The 25,015-nt window shown below is 43.1% G+C and overlaps 2 protein-coding genes across 7 annotated transcripts in view; one reads left to right on the top strand and one right to left on the bottom strand.

The window, feature by feature from the left end:
• Positions 1-664: 664 nt before the first annotated feature.
• Positions 665-25,015, top strand: part of PPP2R5E (protein phosphatase 2 regulatory subunit B'epsilon) — a 172,973-nt gene continuing 148,622 nt past the window's right edge. For 3 of the 6 annotated variants that reach the window (XM_005561447.4, XM_073997496.1, XM_073997495.1), the window contains exons 1-2: positions 665-1,263; positions 4,315-4,475. In XM_005561447.4, the coding sequence (XP_005561504.1) occupies positions 4,319-4,475 (157 nt within the window). In that variant the 5' untranslated portion in view covers positions 665-1,263; positions 4,315-4,318. Of the gene's footprint in view, positions 1,264-4,311; positions 4,476-25,015 lie in introns of all 6 variants that reach the window. The other 3 variants (XM_005561448.4, XM_005561446.4, XM_065548882.2) reach the window with 1 other exon arrangement.
• On the bottom strand, positions 702-1,235 carry LOC123574557 (uncharacterized). The gene has a single exon (XM_045396547.2). It carries the CDS (start codon positions 1,233-1,235, stop codon positions 702-704), a length of 534 nt encoding a protein of 177 aa, XP_045252482.2.

Below are 25,015 nucleotides of genomic sequence, written 5' to 3'. Positions count from 1 at the left end.
ACCAGCGCTGGCCTCAACGCTCCAGGGGGCTGATATTCAAAACAGACGTTTAAGGAAAAGGAGACGAGGTGAGAGAGAATTCGAAGGTTCAGCGGAGAGCGACTGCTGGGGGTTTCAAGGGACCCATTTACACAACCAGTGGCGCACCGGCGCGGGCCGGAGATCTTATTCCTGTCTACGCATCGCAGGGTCCCGTCCAGAGTGGGACTCCCCAAGCCCTGAGGGGCCACACTAGCTGCAGGGCGGGATCAAGTCTCCAGGGCTCCCCCACTCTTAGCCGACCCATGCCCTTGGAACCCTCTGGTCCAAGATGACCGCCGCCAAAGGCTCCGCAAAGCACGGAAAGCCAGCCAGCTGATCTGCTAGTCTTACACCTCCCGGAATTTAACAGCTCCTCTCAGGCCCAGCGGCTTCCCACTTCAGCCTGCCCCACCGCCGGGGCGGCTGCACCGCCAGAGATCGCGGCTGCATCCGGGTCCCTCACGCTTCGGCCCAATCCTCGACCTCCTCTCTTCCCACTCTCCTGTTTCTCCGCCCTCCTGCCGCCAATCCCTGATCAGGTCTCAACCGAACATGCTGTCAGGGGAGTGAAGGCGGATACTGGCCAATGAGGCCTCGCTTCCCGTTTGAAGTCTCCAGTGGGCGGGCGCCGGAGGCGGGCGCTGCTGGCCAGAAGGTTCGGTTGCGCGTGTGCCATGGACTCAGCCGCCCGGTGATATTGACAATAGGAGAGAGAAAGGGGCATTGACGGGGACCCACCGCGGGTAGCGAAAGGTGGCTCTGGCAGCGGCGGCTCCAGCTCCTGCGGCTCCTCCTCCTTCTCCTGTCCCCTTCTCTTGCTGCCGCTGCAGATCCAGTCTTCCTCCCTCCCTTCCCCCCCTCCCCACGTCGTCGCCGCCGCCGCCGGGTCCGGGGCAACGAGCTGAGGCGCCGCCCGCCAGGAATGTGAGCGAGGAGCCACCGGCGGAGCCGCAACGGGGTCGGTGCCGATTTGATGGGACGGGCCCGCGGGGGAGGATCGTGAGGCCGCCGCCGCCACCGGAACGCTGAGGTTCGGGTCCGGCCGTGAGGCCTAGAGGCTCCGCCGCCGCGGAACCGGAGGGACCCTGCACCGGACAGCCGTCGCCCCGGGCTCCCTGCAGCTGCCCGGACCTCCCCCTGCACGTCCCGGTCCCGCCGCCCGCCCCCGCTGCGGCCCCCTCGCCCGTCTCCCGCCCCTCCAAGCCACAGATCATCTTCGGATTCTTCCCCAGAAGCTTCAAGGTAACTTCGTTCCTCCAGCACCGCGGCTCGCCCGCTTCTCTTCTTCCTCCCGGTCCTCCTGGGGGACCTATGGGGCACCGGCCTTGGGAAGGCCTGGCCGGGCAGGCGAGGGGTGCGGTGAGGTGGGGTGCAGGAGCGGGAGCGCCCGTCCCACTTGTCTGATTTACCTACAAATGCTTCTGATGATGCCTCACATTCACTCTGCCCCCTCCCCCCTTTTTCTCCACCTTCTGGGATTGGAGGCGTTTTCTTGCCCCCCTTTATGAGGAGGATTCTCTAGCAGCTTATCTTCTCCAGGGCTTGGGGTGTGGGTTAGGAGCAAAGGGTGTATATAAGCATCCCCACAGACAAACCCCTTCCTTGTCTTTCCCTACTTCCCCTTACCACCTTTGGATTATCCTGAGCCGTGGAAATGCCCTGTGCCTGATGATTAGAGGATGATAAAGCTTCGGGCGCCCTGGCCCAGAGCGAAACCTGTTTCCCTGGGCTTTGCACGGACCCGCTGTTACCTTACGTTCAGTTTTGCAATGCTTCAGGGTTGCGATCCCTGATACTTATTCTGGGCCTCGGGCATAAGGGGTAAATGATTTTTTAAAAAGCTACCTATATATCATCTGTAGGGATGAGAGATGAGAGATAAAAAGAGACAAAAAGAACGATGGAGGAAGAGGATTTACTGAAATTTTGTAGTGTTAAGAGTTAGAATGAAGTCTAAATAATTCACATACCCGATTGGAAAATCGGCCCCTAAATTTACAACGTACAAATAAGATGTGGAGCTTTTGGCTGATGCAGTCATTTTGATATTTTAAAGTGATCTTAACATCTGTAGTCATTCATAGTTTGTGATTCTGTTTTGTATCCATCACATTATATTAAGGCTAAATTAGGTGGATTTTTAAAAACTTTTTTTTTTTTAAGAAAACCAAAGAAGACTTCCAAATTCCAAACGTCAACATCATATGTGTGTATGTGTTTTTAAATATTTTTGGTTATTTTTTCATTGTCAAAATCCACGTAATCCAGGTAACTTTTTGTTCTCACGTGTTCAGGAAGAAATTCCCTTACTCTTTTATTTAGAAGTTAAAAACCACTTGTCTTGTGTATTGGAATGACAGGTGAGTAATTGCATTTCAGCATTTCCCCCATATGCATTATTTCTATCCGAGTCTGCCGTTAGTCTTGCATGGAACCTCAGTGCCATGGAAATGATGGCATCTGTTTAAATTGGTGAATGAAATTAAGCTTAACGCTTGTTACTTTAAGGAAATAGCCTTCATTTTAATAACTCAAGAGGGTTAAACAATGCAAAAGTGCGGTTCGGTTCCATAAGTTTGATGGAATGAAAATTGGTATTTGATGATGAACTAAACTTCAAGGTCTAAACCTCAAGGGAACTCAACTTGGTTGTTTCAGTAGGCTGTGAATTTATGTTTTTAGTTCAACTTTGGTGCTTGATTTCCTCATAGTTTTTATTAAGCTTTAATAACGTAAGGTGGCTTTATTCAAAAAGAAGACTTCTTTGAAATATTTTAATTATACCTTTTATGTGTTTTGTTTAAAGTAATGTAGCCTGTCCTCATTTGCAGTGTGGTATAGTTTATCACAGCTTACATAGCACATCCCATTAAAAGTTATGCCTAGATAGTTTCAGTAGTAGTAAATTTCACCTTGCTCTGATACATTGGTATAGATTCTTGAAGTACACTAAGGGTTTTAACTCCAGAACCCATTCATAATATTAAATATCTTGGGAAAATGTATCGATGGAAGTTTTCCAGCTACAGAATAGCTCCAAAAATTACTTGAAGATGTGAAGAGCTTTGCAGTTAGAAAATGGGCAGGCAGCATAGAGTTCTTTAAGCCTCAATGAATATCTTTAATGCTTATAATGGAGTGGCACAATACATTAGAGTTCTGATATTATTTCCATGATACTTATATTATTTTCACCAAATTTTCATGTTTTCCCATTAACATATGACTTTTTTTTTTTCCTTTTTTTTTTTGGAGAAGGAGTTTTGCTGTTATTGCCCAGGCTGGAGTGCAATAGCGTGCTCTCGGCTCACTGCAATCTCCGCCTCCTGGGTTCAAGTGATTCTCCCGCCTCAGCCTCCCCAGAAGCTGGGATTACAGGCATGCGCCACCACGCCTGGCTAATTTTTGTATTTTTTTTTTTTTTTAGTAGAAATGGGGTTTCTCCATGTTGATCAGGCTGGTCTCGAACTCTTGATCTGAGGTTATCTGCCTGCCTTGGCCTCCCAAAGTGCTGGGATTACAGGCGTGAGCCACCGTGCCTGGCCTTTTTTTTTTTTTTTTTGAGATGGAGTCTTGGTCTGTGGCCCAGGCTGGAGTGCAGTGGTGCCATCTCGGCTCACTACAACCTCCGCCTCCTGGCTTCAAGAGGTTCTCCTGCCTCAGCTTCTCGAGTAGCTGAGATTACAGGTGCATGCCACTGCACCTGGCTAATTTTTGTATTTTTAGTAGAAACAGGGTTTCACCATGTTGTCCAGGCTAGTCACCAACTCCTGACCTCAAGTGATCTGCCCACCTCGGCCCCCCAAAGTGCTGGGATTACAGGTGTGAGCCACTGGGCCCAGCCCCTTTTTTTTTTTAAAGACAGAATCTCACTCTGTCACCCAGGCTGGAGTGCAATGGCAGGATCCTGGCCCACTGCAACCTCTGCCTCCCAGGTTCAAGCGATTCTTCCACTTCAACCTCCCGAGTAGCTGGGATTACAGGCACCTGCCATCATGCCCAGCTAATTTTTGTAATTTTGTAGAGGTGGGGTTTCACCGTATTGGCCAGGTTGGTGTTGAACTCCTGACCTCAAGTGATCCACCCATCTCAGCCTCCCAAAGTGCTGGGATCACAGGCGTAAGCCATTGCACCTGGCCAAGATAAGACTTTTCTTAACTGATTTTCTTTTCTTTAGCACATATTCCCATTTTCATGAATATCGTATATGGGAATTTTAGAATTTGTGTAACTCACATGTATGCTTCCACCTTGGGAATGTATGGGTTTATGATACTTCTTTCTCTTCAGTAGGGATATGTCCTCAGCACCAACTACTCCTCCATCAGTGGATAAAGTAGACGGATTTTCTCGGAAGTCCGTCAGAAAAGCCAGACAGAAGAGGTCACAAAGTTCCTCACAGTTTAGGTCTCAAGGCAAGCCTATTGAGTTAACACCTCTGCCGCTGCTAAAAGGTAAGGCTCATGACCAGGTGATGCATTCATTCTTTTTCAATTGATCTTTCTACATCTATATATAATTTCCTTTTTGTAGAGTTTTATATGTATTGCAAATTGAAGGGATGGGATACTTCACACACATTGAAGTTCCTAATGTGTGACCAGATATACCCACTCTCCTTTTTAAAGGGTCAACTTAGTCTGTCTTTGGGCAAGTTAAAAGAAACTTATTATCAGGAGAATATCTCACATTGATGAGTAGGTAAACTAAGTACTAGAAAAACTTTAAGATATCTGCGTTTGTGTTTTTCATTTTTTCTTCTGTTGACATTTAGGTGGATACATTATATACAATGACAACTACAGATTATGCTGCTTTAGGAAGTAGACCCTAGTAGAGGAGATGGTACTTCATTAATTTACATATAGAAAATGGTATTTGGAAGAATTCATTTTTAAAAATCAAGAAAAACATTGTCCATTTATAGTTGTTTACATGCACTCTTGTTTTCAGATAGTACAAGTAGAAAAGATATATGATGATCATACTTGTTTAGTATGATCTTTTCTTTGAAATTTGTTCATTTTTTTATTTTTACTTTTATCTTTTGAGACAGAGTCTCCCTCTGTTGCGCAGGCTGGTTCACAGCAACCTCCACCTCCTGGGTTCAATTTATTTTCCTGCCTCAGCCTCCCGAGTAACTGGGAGCACAGGTGCCCGCCACCATGCCCAGCTAATTTTTGTATTTTTAGTAGATACAGGGTTTCACCAGGTTGGTCAGGCTGGTCTTGAACTCCTGACCCCAAGTGATCTGCCCTCCTTGACCTCCCAAAGTGCTGGGATTACAGGTGTGAGGCACTGCGCCTGGCCTGAAATTTGTTACAAACAAGTTTTTTGGGTTTTTTTTTTATTTTCTTTTGAGACAGTCTGATGCTGTCACTCTGGCTAGAGTTCAGTGGGGACAGAGTGAAAGTGCAGGTTGAGGCCGGGCGTAGTGGCTTACGCCTGTAATCCCAGCACTTTGGGAGCCCGAGGCAGGTGGATCATGAGGTCAGGAGTTTGAGACCAGCCTGACCAACATGGTGAAACCCCGTCTCTACTGAAAATACAAGAATTAGACAGGTGCAGTGGTGGGCACCTGTAATACCAGCTACTTGGGAAGCTGAGGTTCAAGCTGCTTGAACTGGGAGGCAGAGGTTGCAGTGAGCCAAGATCGTGCCACTGCACTCTAGCCTGGGTGACAGAGCAAGACTCTGTCTCGGGAGGAAAAAAAAAAAAAAGTTCAGGTTGAGGCTCACTGTGGCCTCTACCTCCTAGGCTCAAGTGATCCTCCCTTTCCCACGTAGTTGGGATCAACTTCCCAAGTAGCTGGGGCTGCAGGAGCATGCCACCACGCCCAGCTAATTTTTCCATTTTTTTGTAGAGTTGGGGTTTTGCCATGTTGCATAGGCTGGTCTTGAATTGCCTTGGCCTTCCAGTGCCAGGATTGTAGGCGTGAGCCACCATCCTCGGCCCAACGTGTTTTTAATATGACGAGTTTTTTCTAAATTAGGCATTTCAACTTTTGTTTGGGTATGTGGTTAGTTTTTGTCCCTTTTAATTTGCATCATGTTTGCTTCATGTTCATGAACAGGTGTTGTTTGAAAAATATCAGAACATAGCTTTTATAGCGTGGAAACTATCAGAGTTTACCTTTAAAGGTGGATGTTTATGTGCTGAATACTGAAGAATGGGAGAACGGGGATATGAACAACACAATGAGCTTTAGTGGCTTAGAGGAAACCAGGCAACCTGGTTTGCTAGTTCATTATTGCAGACTTATTTCTGTAACAGTTTGTGAATTCAGAAGGTATAAGAAAAACTGGAATGTAACCGGAAAAGATCCTCAAAATTTAGCTTAGGGTATTTCAAGCTTCTATTTTTTCCATATGAATACTTTTTTTTAGAAAGGGAGAGAGATTCATGAATAAGATTCCAATGTTTATACAAAATTTTTGGAAACTGAATACCGATTACTGTAAAGATGATTTATCTACCAGTCAGTAAAGATGAGCTCCTATGAACTTTGGGGGAGACAATTTTGACTAGAGATTTTGCTAGTAAAAATGAAAATAGTCATCATGAGACTTTGGAGAGAAAATGAAGGAAACACTCTAGATTGAACTATGCTTGAAATACAAAGTTGGGAGACACTGATGTTTAGTAATTTATTTAATCTGAAGTAGATATGTAATAGCTGTTAACGTCTATATCTGTGAAGGACTTCATTCTGAGGAATCCAGTTAAACTTTTTTTTTTAGGATTAGAAGGAGTTTAAAAACTTACACTAATTTCTTGGATCTTATGGTAAACAATTAAATTAGGACTTCACTGGTCACTCATAGTCAGGGTATTAGTTTTGTGGGTAGTGAAAAGCATGCATGAGAAGAATTTGGACACATGCTTTTTTGTTTGTTGTTTTTTCTTTTTTTTTTTTTAATTATACTTTAAGTTCTAGGGTACATGTGCACAATGGGCAGGTTTGTTACATATGTATACATGTGCCATGTTGGTGTGCTGCACCCATTAACTCATCATTTACATTAGGTATATCTCCTAATGCTATCCCTTCCCACTCCCCCCACCCCATGACAGGCCCCGGTGTGTGATGTTCCCCTTCCTGTGGACACATGCTTTAATGTCTTTTTTTCTTTAATGCTTTAATGTCTTTTTTCTCATTTTTAAAAATTATGGTAAAGTATACATAACATAAAATTTACCATTTTAACCATGTTTAAATGTGCATTAAGTACCTTGACATTGTCATGCAACCCTCCCTACCATCCATCTCCAGAACCTTTTCATCTTCCCCAACTAAAGCTCTGTACCTATTAAACACTCACTCCCTGTTTCCAGTTCCCCAGCCCTTGGCAACCACCATTCAGTTTTTTGTCTCTAGGAGTCTGACTACTCTAGGTACCTCCTGTAAGTGATGCCATGCAATATTTGTCTTTTTGTGACTGGCTTATTTCACTTAGTCAAGTGTCTTCAGTGTTCATCTCTGTTGTAGCAGGTGTCGGAATTTCGTTCTTTTTTGAAGGCTGAATAATTTCAGTGTCTAGACGTACCGTATATTTTTTAATCCATTAATTCATTGATGGACTCTTGGGTTGCTTCCACCTTTAGGCTATTGTGAATAATGCTGCCGTGACCATGACATACAGATACCTGTTTAAGTTCTGGCTTTCATTTCTTTTGGGTATCTACCCAGAAAGTGTAATTGCTGGATCGTATGTTGAATTTTTTCAGGAATTGCCATACATATTGCCACAGCAACTGGACCATCTTTCATTCCCATTAGCAATGCATGAGGGTTCCAGTTTTCTATATCCTCACCATCACTCATTTTCTGCCTTTTAATTTTTTGATAATAGTCATTATAATGGGTATGAAGTGGTATTTCAGTGTGATTTTGATTTGCATTTCCCTAATGATTAGTGATGTTGAGCATCTTTTCCTGTGCTAATTGGCCATTTCTATATCCTTTTCTCACTTTTAAAAGTGAAGTCTGCTAGTATTGCCAGTTTTCCAAGCACGCTGCTTTCCAAGAATGTGATTTTTTGACCTTGTATATTTTGCCAGCATGAGAGAATTGGAGAGTAACAGGACTATATACTCACAAACCTAATTCCAGATTGACTAACAGTGATTGTTAGGTAGTAAGCACATTCTGGGTAAATATTCTGGAAAGTATTCTATAAATTAGATATCCATCTCTGTCTATGGAATAACATAAGGAAGTATAATCAGCAATAGACTTCAGTAATGTATTTTTGCTCTTGATTTTTTAGGAAGTAATTTATGGAATATAAAGAAAATATAGGAGGAATTTCTTTTCTAGGATTTTATTTTTTTGGCCATTGCCTTAAGAGAAACCAGGATAAACACTATATGCATGCTAAAGGATAATTATTGATTTAATTTTCTATAGTATTGCTTTGACTAAATTGGGTTAATTTTATTTGGGGTATAATAAAAATGTGGTTGAATTTTGTGAATGGTTTTAAATAATGAAGTAAAAGAGGTGTCCTTAAGGTCTTTAATTTCAGGGGAGTTTAAATATGATAATTATATAAACAGAATGATTATATAACTCGTCTTTTTAGTATGTCATTTTTGAATGCTCAGATACTCATTAATAACCACTTGTTTTGTGCATATGCATTATCAGATTGTCTATTATATGCATCAAAGTCTTTGACAGATTTATAAATACTGCATTAATTCTTAGCATTTTAAAGTCTGTTCACTTGCAAAACTGCAACATAATGTGAAGGAAAAGTTTTTGTTTTGCTCTATTTCTTTTTTTTGAGACCGAGTTTTGCTCTTGTTGCCCAGGCTGGAGTACAGTGGTGCCATCTCAACTCACTGCAACCTCTGCCTCTGGGTTCAAGTGATTCTCTTGCCTCAGGCTCCTGAGTAGCTGGGATTACAGGTGCCCACCACCACACCCGCCTAATTTTTTGTATTTTTAGTAGAGACGTGTTGGCCAGGCTGGTCTCAAACTCCTGATCTCAGATGATCCACCTGCCTTGGCCTCCCAAAGTGCTGGCATGAGTCACTGCACCCAGCCTATTTTGCCCTATGTCTTAATAGGTGAGGTTTTGAAATCTGTATCACTGATGTTATTTCCTGTAGAAAGCAACACCACCTGTAATTCTGTATAAATATACCTGTTTTTTTTTTCTGTATCTGTGTGTTAGGAAATTATAGGATGAACTTTGCAAAGATAGACATTTACATTTTCTCCATCTTTGTATGCTTTTGTGAAAGTGTTTTTAGAGAGTCTTAACATTTTTGAGACCGGGTATGATGACTCACGCCTATAATTCCAGCACTTTGGGAGACTGAGTTGGGAGGCTCGCTTAAGTCCAAGAGTTTGAGACCTGCCTACGCAACATAGGGAGACCTCATCTCTACAAATAATTTAAAACATTAGCTAGGAGTGGTGGTGTGCGCCTGTGGTCCCAGCTACTTGGGAGGCTGAGGCGGAAGGATTGCCTGAGCCCAGGAGGTTGAGGCTGCAGTGAGCTGTGATTGTTCCACTGTGTCCAGTGTGGCTGACAGAGTGAGGCCTTTGTCTCAAAAGAAAACATTTTTTTCTTTGAGTCTAAAACATTCTTACTCATTCACTGATAGGGAAAACCTAGTAGGGTTTAGTGCCTTACTTGCTTGAAAAGAAAGTAAAATCTTGGGGGAGGCCCAGAGGGGGCGGGTCATTTGAGGTCAAGAGTTTGAGACCAGCCTGGCCAACATGGTGAAGCCCCATCTCTACTAAAAATCCAAAAATTAGTGGATGTGGTGGTGTGTACCTATAATCCCAGCTACTCCGGAGGCTGAGGCAGGAGAATCACTGGAACCCGGGAGGTGGAGGTTGCAGTGAGCTCGTATTGTGTCACCACAGGCATACATAGACATAGACACTGTCTCAAAAAAAAAAAGTAAAGACTTGGATACCTTCCTTACGCTTACACAGCAGGACATGAAGCAAGCCTTGAGTGTTACCTAGGTAAGTTGTTGAATATGACAGTCAAACTGAACACTTAGGCAAACACACAAACACACACACACACACAAATTTATGTTAATAATAATCAGTGGTAGGACCACCTGGTTGGGTGATTTATGTTCTCTCCTCATCCCAGCCTCCCATGCCTCATTTCTTTGCATTGACTTTAAGCGATTCTGTAAGTTTAAATTTGGGTGAACGTTTTTTGAAAAATACTGCCTCTTTGAAGATGGAATTATAGTGAAAGTGGCATTGTTATTTCTTTTTTTGTTTGTTTGTTTTTTTGAGACAGAGTCTCGCTCTGTCACCCAGGCTGGAGTGCAGTGGTGCAATCTCGGTTCTTTGCAACCTCCGCCTCCCAGGTTCAAGCAATTCTCCTGGCTTAGCCTCCCGAGAGTAGCTGGGATTACAGATGTCTGCCACCACACCCGGCTGATTTTTGTATTTTTAGTAGAGACTGGGTTTCCCCATGTTGCCTGGGCTGGTCTTGAACTCCTGACCTCAGGTGGTCCCGCCCACCTAGGCCTCCCAAAGTGCTGGGATTATTGGTGTGAGCCACTGCGCTCAGCCGCCATTGTTATTTCTTGTTTCACCATTCATTATACATTTCCGAGGCATTTTGCAGATAGTCTGTACATTCACTTTTAGATATTCTTACAACTATGATGACTAGAGGTCCCATTTAGCAGAAAGAAACCCTTTGCCTCTTTGGTGTTGATACTCTTTCTCTAGTGAAAACACTTAAAAAAAAAAACCCACCATAGTTTTAAGGTTCAGCTTACATTTTTACTTTTTAGGGTGACACCTTGTAAGAACTTTAAAAATTATAATTTGAAACTAGTTTTCGTGCCTTTTTTTTTTTTTTTTTTTAGACGGAATTTAGCTCTTGTTGCCCAGGCTGGAGTGTAATGGCGCAATCTTGGCTCATCACAGTCTCCGCCTCCTGGGTTCAAGGGATTCTCCTGCCTCAGCCTCCCGAGTAGCTGGGATTACAGGCATGTGCCTCCATGCCTGGCTCATTTTGTCTTTTTAGTAGAGACAGGGTTTCTCCATATTGGTCATGCTGGTCATGAACTCCTGACCTCAGGTGATCTGCCTGCCTCGGCTTCCCAAAGTGCTGGGATTACAGGCGTGAGCCACCGTGCCTGGCCATTTTTGTGCCTTTTTAATGATTGGGTTGGTTAATTGTTTTTCGTCTATATCTGCTTTGTGTATAGTAAAGCAGGCACATGCAATATAATACCAGATTTTTATAACAAGTGAATACGCTAAAACCTAGTTAGGATAAGAATAGTCTCTTCAGAGGCCAGGTACAGTAAGTAGCTAACACCTTTAATCTCAGCACTTTGGGAAGTCGAGGCGGGAGGATTACTTGAGCCCAGGAGTTCAAGGCCAGCCTGTGCAACATGGCAGGCCCATCTCTAATAAAAAAATAAAATACAAAATTAGCTGGGTGTGGTGGTACACGCCTGTAGTCCTAGGTACTTGGAAGGCTGAGGGAAGATAGTTTGAGCCCAGGAGATCGAGGCTGCAGTGAGCTGTGATTGTGCCACTGCACTTGAGCCTGGGCAACAGAGTGAAACCCTGTCGCAAAAAAGAATAGTCTCTTAAGGAATAATGTCATCGATTTTAGTGTTTACTACGCTCCATGTCGTGATACAGTGTCGCATGGGCTTTGTTGGTCCACAAGAGTCCTTGCTTACCGCTAGCTGGGTTGCCTTGGACAAATGAGTTAACTGCTGAAAGCTTTGGTTTTCCTCGTCTGTAAAATGATGATGATGATAATAGTCAATAGATGTGACAGTGCTACATTCAGTAAATACTAGCTGTTGTTATTTAATGGGGGTTTCAGAAGTTAGAATATGAATAATATGAAATTTTTATGACATTTTCCTAGTAAAAAGGTGGAAATTGGAAATTTCTCTGAAAATTATGAAGAGCATATTTTTGCATCCACAAATGTATTTCAGCCAAAAAATTGAAAGAAGCAGTTTTTAAGTATGGTGAATTTAATAGAATAGCTATTCTAAATATCTTCACCTGAAGAGTTTCATCTACTGTATTAGTATCTTGCCATGTTACTTAGTGTAATGCTTTTTATTTTTTATTTATTCATTTTTTGAATAAATAATAGTCATATGGTTCAAATTCCAAAGGTTACGAAAGGATGTGTAGTGAAAAACCTTCCATCCCTTCTCCTAGTTTCCCTTCCCAGAAGCAACCAGTCATTATATTCTTGTATAGTAGATATAGAGATTCTTAAATCCTTGGTTGGATTTAAAATGCAGTGAGCAGCCTAAAATTATGTGAATATTTTATATGTGTATATCCATTTTAAAAATGGGGAATCAATAGCATTTTTCAGATTCTCAAAGGGGTATCTGACTTGAAATGGGTTAAGATCTGTTGATCTAGTTTGTACCTTGGATTAATGATGTGTGTTCTTTAGGCATCTAAGGGGTGGGTGGGGGTGTGTGTGTGTGTGTGTGTGTGTGTGTGTGTGTGTGTGTGTGTTCAGAGACGGAGGTTCGCTTTTGTTGCCCAGGCTGGAGTGCAGTGGTGCGATCTTGGCTCACTGCAACCTCTGCCTCCCAGGTTCCAGCCATTCTCCTGCCTCAGCCTCCCAAGTAGCTGGGATTACAGGTGTGCGCCACCACGCCCAGTTAAATTTGTATTTTTAATAGAGACAGGGTTTCACCATATTTGTCAGTCTGATCTCGAACTCTTGACCTCCAGTGATCCACCCATTTTGGCCTCCCAAAGTGCTGGGATTACAGGCATGAGCCAACGCACCCGGCTGTGTGTGTGTGTTTTTAAAAAATAACCATAAGCTTTACTTTTGAACTTAAAGAACATCTATACGTTAATAGATGTTAAAGTTCAGTTTTAGACCCTTTGAAAAAGTGTGGTAATAATTTTTTGGGGGGGAAGCAATTTTAAGATCTTGCACAAAAGCAAGTGCCAAACTATGTTATGTTTTTCTTTCCCTTTTTTTTTTTTTTTTGAGATGGGAGTTTTGCTCTTGTTGCCCAGGCTGGAGTGCAATGGCGTGATCTAGGCTCACTGCAACCTCCGCCTCCTGGGTTCAGGAGATTCTTCTGTATTTTTGTGTGTGAAAGATTGTACCCTGTTTTAATGAAGAGCTATTTCATTCATTTTTAGGCAGGAATATATATGTTTTAATACACCCTAATAGTTTGCTTCTGTAGCATAGATAAAATTATTGTACAGAGTTTTATGTGGGCCAAGAGAAACTGGCCAGGTGTGGTGGCTCACACCTTTAATCCCAGCACTTTGGGAGGCTGAGGTGAATCACTTGAGGTCAGGAGTTTGAGACCAGGCAGGCCAACATGGTGAAACACCGTCTCTACTAAAAATACAAAAAAATTAGACAGGCATGGTGATGCGCGCCTGTAATCCCAGCTACTTGGGAGACTGAGACAGGAGAATCTCTTGAACTGGGAGGCAGAGGTTGCATCACCGCACTCCAGCCTGGGTGACAGAGTGAGACTCTGTCTCAAAAAAAAAAAAAAAAGAAATCGAGAGTCAGTGTACCTGATATATTCATCACTTAAAAGTAGGATAGAAGCTTGCATTCATATTCATCCCATTAAGAACTACTTACTTAGTTCTGGCAGAGTGCTATGGCTTATGCCTGTAATCCCAGCACTTTGGGAGGCCAAGGCGGGCGGATTGCCTGAGGTCAGAAGTTTGAGACCAGCCTGGCCAACATGGTGAAAACCCTTCTCTATTAAAAATACAAAAATTAGCCGGGCATGGTGGCACGCGCCTGTAGTCCCAGCTATTCGGGAGGCTGAGGCAGGAGAATCACTTGAATCCGGGAGGCAGAGGTTGCAGTGAGCTGAGATCGCACCATTGCACTTCAGCCTGGGCAACAAGAGTGAAACTCTGTCTCAAAAAAAAAAAAGTTCTTAACTTAGGGTTCATAAATTTCTGGTTGGGACAGTGTGCATCTGGATGGGCTTCAGGGTTTTTAGACCTTCCTAAAATTATATGTAAAGTTTCTGTGTATGTGCATTCTTTTTTTTTTTTTGGAGACGGAGTCTTGCTCTGTCGCCCAGGCTGGAGTGCAGTGGCCGGATCTCAGCTCACTGCAAGCTCCGCCTCCCGGGTTCATGCCATTCTCCTGCCTCAGCCTCCCTAGTAGCTGGGACTACAGGCGCCCGCCACCACGCCTGGCTAGTTTTTTGTATTTTTTAGTAGAGACGGGGTTTCACCGTGTTAGCCAGGATGGTCTCTATCTCCTGACCTCGTGATCCGCCCGTCTCGGCCTCCCAAAGTGCTGGGATTACAGGCTTGAGCCACCGCGCCCAGCCTGCATTCTTTTTTGGAGGAGAGAATTCATTGCTTTCATCAGATTCTTAAAGATTCAGCCCTTCCATTCACACTGTCTCTCTATAGTTAAGAACTTTTGGCTTAGACTAAATGAGAATTGTGTTGTTACTATTTTATGAGTATCGTGTTAGCTGCTATGCATGCACATATGCATCTACCCTTACCATAAAACACTGTAAGGCATAAATAGCATTCATCATAATGTGCGTCCGTCCAGGATGTAACCTGGATATTTATATGCAATATTTATATGCAAGACAGAGCATATAAATATTGAAGTGCCAAATGAATGTTCTCATAAAATGAGGTGGTCCTTTTCTACCTAGAATTTTCTTTCCCAACTCCTTATCATTCAAGTTTTAGCTCCAGTGGGACGTCCTTGGGGACTTCCTTGATGAGTTTAAAAAATAGTCTTTGGGCTGGGTGCGGTGGCTCATGCCTGTTATCTCAGCATTTGGGAGGCTGAGGTGGATGGATCACCTGAGATCAGGAGTTCGAGACTAGCCTGGCCAACACAGTAAAACCTCGTCTCTACCAAAAATACAAAAATTTGCTGGGCATGGTGCTGTGCACCTGTAACCCCAGCTACTCGGGAGTCTGAGGCAGGCGAATCACTTGAACCTTGGAGGCGGAGGTTGCAGTGAGCCGAGATCATGCCACTGCACTCAAGGCTGGGCGACAAGAGCGAAACTCCATCTCAAAAAGAAAAGAAAAAAAAAAAGTGGCTGGGCACAGTGACTCATGCCTGTAATCTCAGCCCTTTGGGAGGAGGCAGAAGGATCTCCTGAGGCCAGGTGTTCAAGATCAACCTGGGCAACATAGTGAGACCTCTGTTCCTACCAGAACATTAAAAAATTAGCTGGAAATGGTAGCATGCACCTGTGTCCTGGCTACTTGGAAGGCCGGGACAGGAAGGAGGATTGCTTGCTGTAGGTGACAGCAAGACTCTTGTCTCTTGGGAAAAAAAGTGTTTGAAGTTTCTATTACTCTGCTGTTTCTTATAATCTGTAATTATTTTATCTTTGTTTGTTCACTTGTCTGATATATCTCCCCTTCCCCATTAAAATACGGTCTTCTTCCGTGTAGAAATCTTGTTTTTCTTATCTCTAGGGCTTAGAACAGTGCCTTGTACATAATTGGCATTCAATAAATATTTCTTAGTAAATGAGTGAACACTTTTAGTTCACATTTAGGTTGACTTAGTTGACTAATAAGTAATAAAGGCATTTATTTTTCCTTCATAAATATTTAAGCCCTCTTTTTTTTTTTTTCTCAAAGCCCAGGCCAATTTTATTTAAAATAAAATTTTAATGCCAATTTTTAAACTTACAATTTACACAAAATTATAAACTTGTTTAATGAAAACTTTTTAGTTTGAAAGGATCACATTGCTGAGTGTTCACTTAAAATCTTGAGTGGGTTTGTGCTTTGGTAATTCTGCACATTTCAGGTTAAAAACATAAGTGGTATCTTCTATAGAGAGAATGGAGTGGATTTTATAGATGACAAACTTAGAGTGATTCCTTTTACTTTGCAAATTCATCACTTTCATTTTACAAAAGTTAAGACGTTAAGTCCAGTGAAATCCTTCTGTTCTGCGTATTTGAGGACTGATAGGCTAATCAGATCACCAGACTTTATATAGTTTAAGAGAGAATAGCATATCTGAATATTATAATGGACTTTCAGAGCAGGGTTTTATGGGCAAATGTTCTCTGATTTGTAAAACTTATATTTTATAATAATATTGGCTCATAATAGTAATTAGATTTTGTAGTGCTTGAAAAGGATCAGTAAAGTTTCTAGATATTTCGAATAGGCTAAAGTAGTTCTTTTCATTTGCAAGTGATGACATCCTCTTTTAATACTTAAAAATGGTTTTCTACCTTTTGTATCTGAAGATTATTTTTTTGAAAACTTATATGGAATCTTATTTTTATGTTACAGTAGAATTAAGCATAGTTTCCTTCAGTAAGAATGTAAGCCCTGGGGTCACACATACCTGAGTTTGAATTCTAAGTCCACCATTAGAAGCCATTTGACTTTTTTTTCTTTTTCTTTTTTCCCTTGCATTGTCACCCGGCCTGGAGTGCAGTGATGCTATCTTGGCTCACTGCAACCTCCACCTCCCGGGTTCAAGCAATTCTTCTGCCTCAGCCTCCTGAGTAGCTGAGATTATAGGTGCCCACAACCATGCCCAGCTAAGTTTTTGTATTTTTAGTAGAGATGGGGTTTTGCCATGTTAGCCAGGCTGGTATTGAATCCCTGACTGTGTGATTCACCCACCTTGGCCTCCCAAAGTGCTGGGATTACAGGCATGAGCCACCATACTCGGCCAGAAGCTGTTTGATTTTCTTATATCTTGATTTTCTTATATCTAAAACTGGGAGAGTAATAGAAGCCATATCATAGATTCAAATTAAATTCCAGAAAGCAGGTAAAACATTTAGCCTAGTGCTGGATACATTGTATGAGTTGAAGAATATTAACTACTATAATGATAGGAAAAGTGCGCTATGGGAAGTGTTTACTAATGTCTTTTAGTTGATTTTTGTTCCTTTAACACATTACATGGATTCTTTCCATTTAAGGAAGAAAAATATGGAGTATATACAACTGTGAGAATTATACTTTTAAAGCAAAAAGGAGAAACTAGTTCTTATGGAATTTTCTCAGCATTACTGTTTAGTTAATGTCAGTCTGAGACAGATTTGTTGTTTCTGGAATCAGAAGTTAAAGTGGCTAATGTAATTATTTTCAAGGGAAATTCCATTTATGGAGCATTACCAGGTAAAATTATTATTAGATAAACTTTTCTTTTTTTTTTGAGACAGAGTTTCCCTCTTGTTGCCCAGGCTGTGATCTCAGCCCCCTGCAACCCCCACCTCCTGGGTTCAAGTGATTCTCCTGCCTCAGCCTCCCGAGTGACTGGGATTACAGGCATATGCCCCCACACCTGGCTAATTTTGTATTTTTAGTAGAGATGGAGTTTCACCATGTTGGTGAGGCTGGTCTCAAACTGCCAACCTCAGGTGATCTGCCCGCCTTGGCCTCCCAGAGTGCTGGGATTACAGGCGTGAGCCACCGTGCCCGGCCTAGGTAAACTTAATTTGGAAGTTGTTAGGCCGGGCGCGGTAGCTCACACCTGTAATCCTACCTAGCACTTTGGGAGGCTGCAGGTGGGAGGATCGCTTGAGCCCAGGAGTTCAAGACCAGCCTGGGAAACATGGGAAAACTCCATCTCTACAAAAATTAGGAAAATTAGCCAGGTGTGGGGGCATGCTCCTATCGTCCCACCTACTCTGGAGGCTAAGGTGAGAGAATCACCTGAGTCTGGGAGGTCAGGGCTGCAGCAGTGAGCCGAGGTCATGCTGCTGCACTCCAGCTTGGGTGACAGAGTGAGACCCTGTCTCAAAGAGAAAGAGAGAGAGAGAGAGAAAGAGAGAAAGAGAGAAAGTTGTTTACCAGGACAGGATATTCAAACGTTTTTGTAATTGCTTATTTCTATCAGAGAATATAACTTCAGCACTCTCCTTATATTTGTCCTATTATGCAACATTAAAACATATACAAACATAGAGATGTTTAAAAAGAATGATATTGAACAATATGAAATAGAGTTCTAATACTTTTGTGCCTCCATTTCTCTTGCCCATTCCCCAGCATACATACTGGTCTGGAACACAGCTTTGTTCTGATACTTTGATTCAAAGAGGGAACTTTTTCTTCCAGTTTTGAGCCATGTGAGTTTTGCAGCATTTTATTTTGAACCAGCAAAGGACTTAAGAGGGCCAGGCGAAGTGGCTCACTCCTGTAATCCCAGCATTTTGGGAGGCCGAGGCAGGCAGATCACTTGAAGTCAGGAGTTCGAGACCAGCTTGGCCAACACCCCGTCTCTATTAAAAATACAAAAAAAATTAGCCAGGTGTGGTGGCAGGTGCCTGTAATCTCAGCTACTTGGGAGGCTTAGGCAGGAGAATCTCTTCTTGAACCCATGTGGCGGAGGTTGCAGTGAGCTGAGATTGTACCACTGCACTCCATCCTGGGTACAGAGCAAAACTCCATCTCAAAAAAAAAAAAAAAAAAAAAAAAAAAGTTGAATGAGAAACTTCTTTCTTAGTGTACCTTCTTGAGGTCTTTCATTGGCTTTTAAGTTTATTGCACCTTAAGGAAACAATCTGAATTGAGGATTTTACCAGTTTAAAGAGTATCCCAGATGGCTCTTTGTTGATGGCTCTTATCCTGTGGTCAATGGGTGAGTTTTAGAGGGTCCTTGACCCTCTTGAAATTCCAGGGAGTATTTTATGTTTCTGTGCAGACTGACGCTTTTCTGGACAAAGGTTTAGAGTTTTCATCAGGCTCTCAAAGGAGTTTCTCCAAAGGCTAGGAACAGTTGCTTTGGGTGGTTGGCATGTTTTCTCACTCAGAGTGGAGAGAGAATTTGTCATCTCTCTCTGTAGAAGGAAGCTCTTATGACTAGAGGTTTCTTCTCCTATATTCCTTTCCTGATTTTTAATTCTTTTTGATACCAAATAGAATTTTAAAAGGTAGTTGAAGGGAGAAGTTACTACATGACTCTGGTGTGCGGTTGGCTGGAAAATTTTGATCTGCATCCTTTGAAAAATTCAGCTGGGTGAATAGGAATACCAGTGATAAAATTGAATGTGCCTCTAAAGAAACATTTTTCTGGAATGGCTGTGGACCTAGGAGAATTTGGGAGGAGAAACTCAAGTTGCTTCTGCTGGTAAAGAAATAGGTTAGCAATCAGTGAAGAAGAGATGTCTGTTGGTTTTTTGGTGTGCCAGGCAGTGTACCACATGGCGTCTTATTTAAGCCACATGCCCAACACCAAAAACAAGGGATGTTTGCTTTTAACTGAGGGGAAAGTAACTTGCCCACTCCAGCAGAGAGAGCCAGGGGTGGGACCCTAGGCCCATCTGGCTCTAAAGCTGGTAACTTCCTTGTTGTGGCCGTTAGCCATAAATGTGTGCAGGTGAGAACAGCTAACCACAATCTCGCTCATGCTGTGCTGGGGGTGATTTACGTTTTTGCAAGTACTCTAAAAATTACGAGGAGACTGAAGGTGGTGAGAAAGCAAAGTGGAGAAGAGAAGAATGAGGGGAGCAGCCAGGCCTGCAGCAGCACTGTGGGTGGTGATGGGGAGAGGTGTGGCGGAGTGGCCGGCTGTGGGCTCTGGGCTCCTCAGGAAGGCTGGCTAGGCCAGGGAGCTGGGCACAAGACGCTTCCCTGGGCCCCCCTGTGCAACTCATGCTGTGTCCTGGTGAAGGCATGTCGGTCATGTCAGTCACGGCATAGTAAGGAAGGGTTTGGTAAACTGGTAGCATTCTGGCTGCAGTGTCCTTGAACACTCATCCCTCCATCTTTGGGGAACTAACTTATTGTAGGAAAGAGCCTAGGTTCAAGTCTAGGTGATAATCCTAGCTTTGTGAACTGAGGTGCGTTACTTAAACCTCTTTGGAACGTCAGTTTCCCTTTTTGTAAAACGAGACTCATGCTGCCCAAGGTGGTTGTGAGGAATAAGTGAGGCATTGTGGGTAAACTGCCTGAATAGTGGTTGGCTGCTTAATAAATATGCGTTCCCTCATCTTTCTGTTTGCCATTGATCTTTCTTGAAGTCAGCCCTGTGGACCCGGATCTTGTTTCAGAATATGCAGTGTTGTGAGAGAAGCAGTCTGGCAAAAGTTCATCTGTTATGTAGGCACCATGAAAGACTTTTATCTCACAGTGATGTTAAATTTTAATTTAATTAATTCACGGCTGCTTGTGCCTGGAACACTGTTCAAAGTAAAGTGTTAAAACATTAAAAAGAACATGTAGCAAATTGAGACTTGGCACCATTTCAGGAAAAGTACTGTCTTCTAATAAGGGAGATACAGGCTTGAATTAACCTTTTACTGAAGTGCCCCCAGGAAACAATATCTGGCAATAGTAGGGCATACTCCTCCACCATATCTTATGAGGAAATATAGTGAGAATTCAGAGTAGGTTCAGGCTCCTAAGGGCTGTCTTCTCTTAGCAGTGTAGAAATCACAGCTGTTGTGTGCCTTACATATCATAAGCAAACAACACTCGTTTTGAATGAATGAGTATTTTGAATGCAAGGATATTTATAGCAAAGGTGAAGAGTTTTTTTGAGGGTCAGAAGGCTACTTTTGATCTTTATCTCATCAAATTAATTTTTCAGGAAGATAGCCATGCATCAGAAGGACTGGTGTTTTCCCTCAATTTGTGAGCAAAGATCAAAAGGACTGGAAAGCAGATTGACACAGGGGACTTTTTAAAGTAGAAGGAAGTTTCAGTACTCCCTGTCCTGTGAGGTGTTCTATACATCCATCTGCACTTGTCTCTCCAACTCCACCTACAACTGATACAACTAACTGGTGTTTTTTTTTTTTTCGAGACTGAGTCTTGCTCTATTTACCAGACTAGAGTGCAGTGGTGTGATCTCAGCTCACTGCAACCTCTGCCTCCTGGGTTCAAGGGATTCTCCTGCCTCAGCCTCCTGAGTAGCTGGGATTATAGGCATGTGCCACTATGCCTGGCTAATTTTTTCATTTTTAGTAAAGATGAGGTTTCTCCATGTTGGTCAAGCTGATATTGAACTCCTGACCTCGTGGTCTGCCTGCCTCCGCCTCCCAAAGTGCTGGGATTATAGGCATGAGCCATCATGCCCAGCCAGCTAACTGGTGTTTGTAACAGTAACCCGTCATCCAGAAATAATGCTCGTTTCACTTTAAGAAATTTAAAGATATTTTAATCAAAAACAGTTTAGATGAAGTTCTAAAACTTATGTTGAATAGAGCTGTATTGTATTATATTTAGATTTATGTCTTAACATTTTAAAAGGCAGTTCAAGTAACTGGAATTTATTTTAACTGTATTGGTTTAGTGAGATGTTCTAGAAATGGTATATGCTTTAGATACTCTTGGGCTTAGGAGTGGCAGACTCCACTCATACTCTTGAACTGTGGCAAGATGTGAATAAAATAAATTATACGCATGTGTTTTTCTTTTTTTTCTTTTTTGAGACAGAGTCTTGCTGTGTCGCCCATGCTGGAGTGCAGTGGTGCGATCTCGGCTCACTGCAAGCTCTGCCTCCCTGCTTCACACCATTCTCCTGCCTCAGCCTCTCCAGCAGCTGGGACCACAGGCGCCCTCCACCACGCCTGGCTAATTTTTTTTGTGTGTGTGTTTTTTAGTAGAGACGGGGTTTCACTGTGTTAGCTAGGATGGTCTCAATCTGCTGACCTTGTGATCCGCCCGCCTGGGCCTCCCAAAGTGCTGGGATTACAGGTGTGAGCCACTGCACCCGGCCATGCATGTGTTTTTCTAAACGTGTATGAAGCAAACAGCTGTGAAAGAAGTTCGTCTAGGACCTGGCTAACTCAGTCTCCTCAAGGGCTTTAAATTCTCATTTTTATAATCGTTAACAGTGGGCTGTGCAATTCTGTCCATTTATTCATTCGTTCAACACATTTCTGTTGAGCCATATGATACACCAGACATTGTTCTGGGAATACAGTGGTGAGCATAACAGGATTGGTCTCTGATATGGAGAGATAGATATTAATCAACTGAACAGACAAAGATAGAATTCCAACAATGGCAAGTGCTTTTGGAGAAATAGGGGGGGCATTCAGGGAAGGTTTCTCAGAGGAAGTGATTATGCTGAGAGAAGAAGACAGGGCAGGTAGGTTGATAAGGTTCTTCTCAAAAGACTGTTGTAGCTGGAGATCAGAGACTGGATGGGCTATTAAAGTTTTCTGGGGTGAAATCCTCAAGGCTGAATTAAGAGTTTGTCTGTAGGAGCCAGGCACGGTGGCTCATGCCTGTAATCCCAGCACTTTGGTTGGCCAAGGTGGGTGGATCCATGAGGTCAGGAGTTCGAGACCAGCCTGACCTACATGGTGAAACCCCATCTCTACTAAAAATACAAAAATTAGCCGGGCGTGGTGGCGCATGCCTGTATGCCTGTAATCCCAGCTACTCAGGAGACTGAGGCAGGAGATTGCTTGAACCCAGGAGGTGGAAGTTGCAAAGAGCCGAGATCATGCCGCTGCACTCCAGCCTGGACAACAGAGCAACTCTGTCTAAAAAAAAAGAAAAGAGAGTTTGTCCTTAGGCCAGGCGCGGTGGCTCAACATGCCTGTTATGCCAGCACTTTGATCACCTGAGGTCAGGAGTTCGAGACCCCCCCGGCTGGCCAACACGATGAAACCCTGTCTCTACTAAAAATACAAAAAAAAAAAAAAAAAAAAAAAAAAAAAAAAAAAGCTGAGCTTTGTGGTGTGTGCCTGTAATCCCAGCTACTCGGGAGGAGAATCACTTGAACCCAGGAGGCAGAGGTTGTGTCTCAAGGAAAAAAAAAAAGAAAAAAAAAGACTGGGCGCGGTGGCTCAAGCCTGTAATCCCAGCACTTTGGGAAGCCGAGACGGGCGGATCACGAGGTCAGGAAATCGAGACCATCCTGGCTAACACGGTGAAACCCCGTCTCTACTAAAAAATACAAAAAAATTAGCTGGGCGAGGTGGCGGGCGCCTGTAGTCCCAGCTACTAGGGAGGCTGAGGCAGGAGAATGGCGTGAACCCGGGAGGCGGAGCTTGCAGTGAGCCGAGATCGCGCCACTGCACTCCAGCCTGGGCGACAGAGCGAGACTCCGTCTCCAAAAAAAAAAAAAAAAAGAGTTTGTCCTTGATTCCAAGAACATTTGTACACCCTCAAATATACAACCACAGAATATATAAATCACCTCTGGATCCCCCACCCAGTCATAAGGAATAATATTTTCTCCTCATGTTTACATATTTTTTCTTTTTTTTTGAGACGGAGTCTCGCTCTTGTTGCCCAGGCTGGAGTGCAATGGCGCGATCTCGGCTCACTGCAAGCTCCGCCTCCCGGGTTCAAGCGATTCTCCTGCCTCAGCTTCCCAAGTAGCTGGGACTATAGGCATGTGCCACCACGCCCGGCTAATTTTGTGTTTTTAGTAGAGACGGGGTTTCTCCATGTTAGGCTGATTTCGAACTCCCGACCTCAGGTGATCTGCCCGCCTTGGCCTCCCAAAGTGTTGGGATTACAGGCGTGAGTCACTGCGCCTGGCCTCTTTTTTTTTTTGGAGTCTCGCTCTGCCGCCCAGGAGTGCAGTGGCGCGATCTCAGCTCACTGCAAACTCCGCCTCCCAGGTTCATGCCATTCTCCTGCCTCAGCCTCCCGAGTAGCTGGGACTACAGGCGCCCACCACCACGCCCGGCTAATATTTTGTATTTTTAGTAGAGACGGAGTTTCACCGTGTTAGCCAGGATGGTCTCGATCTCCTGACCTAGTGATCCGCCCGCCTCGGCCTCCCACGGTGCTGGGATTACAGGCCTGAGCCACCGCGTCCAGCCTTTTTTTTTAAGTGAAAGCAAGTTTAAGAAAGTAAAGGAATAAAAGAATGGCTACTCTGTAGGCAGAGCAGCCTGCATATTCTTGTATTTTTATTGTTCCATGTGATAATTTATAATAGCATTATGATGGAAGATCACTTTGAGGTAGTCTTATTGTTGGAGTTGGAATTTTAAAAAGTTCTTTTGTCATGGTAACATTGTGCTTATTGTATTTTTATGATATTGAGGTTTCCAGGAAAACAAGTTACTTCATCATTGCTTGCCTTTTAAAAGTATTGCTGATTTACTTTTAGACCATAAAAATGAAATGTACCACAACAAAAACATCAAGTCTCTTAAAAAAAAAACTGTAGATAAAATCTGTGCGGGCACTGTGGCTCACCCCTGTAATTGCAGTGATTTGGGAGGCTGAGGTGAGAGGATCTCTTGAGGCCAGGAGCTTGAGACCAACCTGGGCAGCAGAGTGAGACCCCTGTTGCTACAGAAGAAAAAAAAATTAGCCTGGCATGCCGGTAGTCCGAGCTACTCCAGAGGCTAAGGCAGGAGGATCCCTTGAGCCCAGGAGTTTGAGGCTGCAGTGAGCCATGATTGCATCACTGCACTCCAGACTGGGTGACAGAGTGAGACCAATAAATAAACAAACAAACAAATCTGGGCCGGGAATATTGGCTTATGCCTGTAATCCCAGTGCTTTGGGAGACTGAGGCAGGAGGATCGCTTAAGGCCAGGAGTTCGAGGCTGCAGTGAGCTGTGATTGCATCACTGCACTCCAGCCTGGGTGACAGAGCGAGATCCTGTCTGTAAAAAATAAAATTAATAAAATAAAATCTATCTGTAGGCTCAGCTATGTGTTCTATGGATGCCACTGTGTTATTAAAGTATACAATCTTAAGTTTTTATGTGTTTTAATTCACTGTTTTATGAACTACTGCTTGGAATAGTGGGGAACATAATGTAATAGATTTAATTCATTAAGAGATTAAAAGTTTAGAAGATTAGATCTAGTATTATCATCAGTACCAGTTGAAGTTCATTAAATGAGAAAGCAAGCAACAGTTAAACCGCAGTTAGGCGAAGCAATTAACATTGGTGGTGTTATGGTTACTGTGAAGACTGGAAAAATAAATAATTGAAAGTATTTCGAATTTGACAAATTGAATGAAGTTAAAAATTGAATCCACCTCCTTGTCACTTGCTAATTTTAAATTTTCCTGAGCTATTATAGTTTAAATTATTGAGAATTATC

The sequence above is a fragment of the Macaca fascicularis genome, chromosome 7 (assembly GCF_037993035.2).
Source record: "Macaca fascicularis isolate 582-1 chromosome 7, T2T-MFA8v1.1".
Taxonomy (NCBI): Eukaryota; Metazoa; Chordata; class Mammalia; order Primates; family Cercopithecidae; genus Macaca; species Macaca fascicularis.
Note: the sequence above shows the minus strand (reverse complement) of the source record. Positions and strands in the feature narration are given on the sequence as shown.

Excerpts from the sequence above, each read along its gene's own strand:
- LOC123574557 (XM_045396547.2), bottom strand. The coding sequence starts at position 1,235 with ATGATCTGTGGCTTGGAGGGGCGGGAGACGGGCGAGGGGGCCGCAGCG.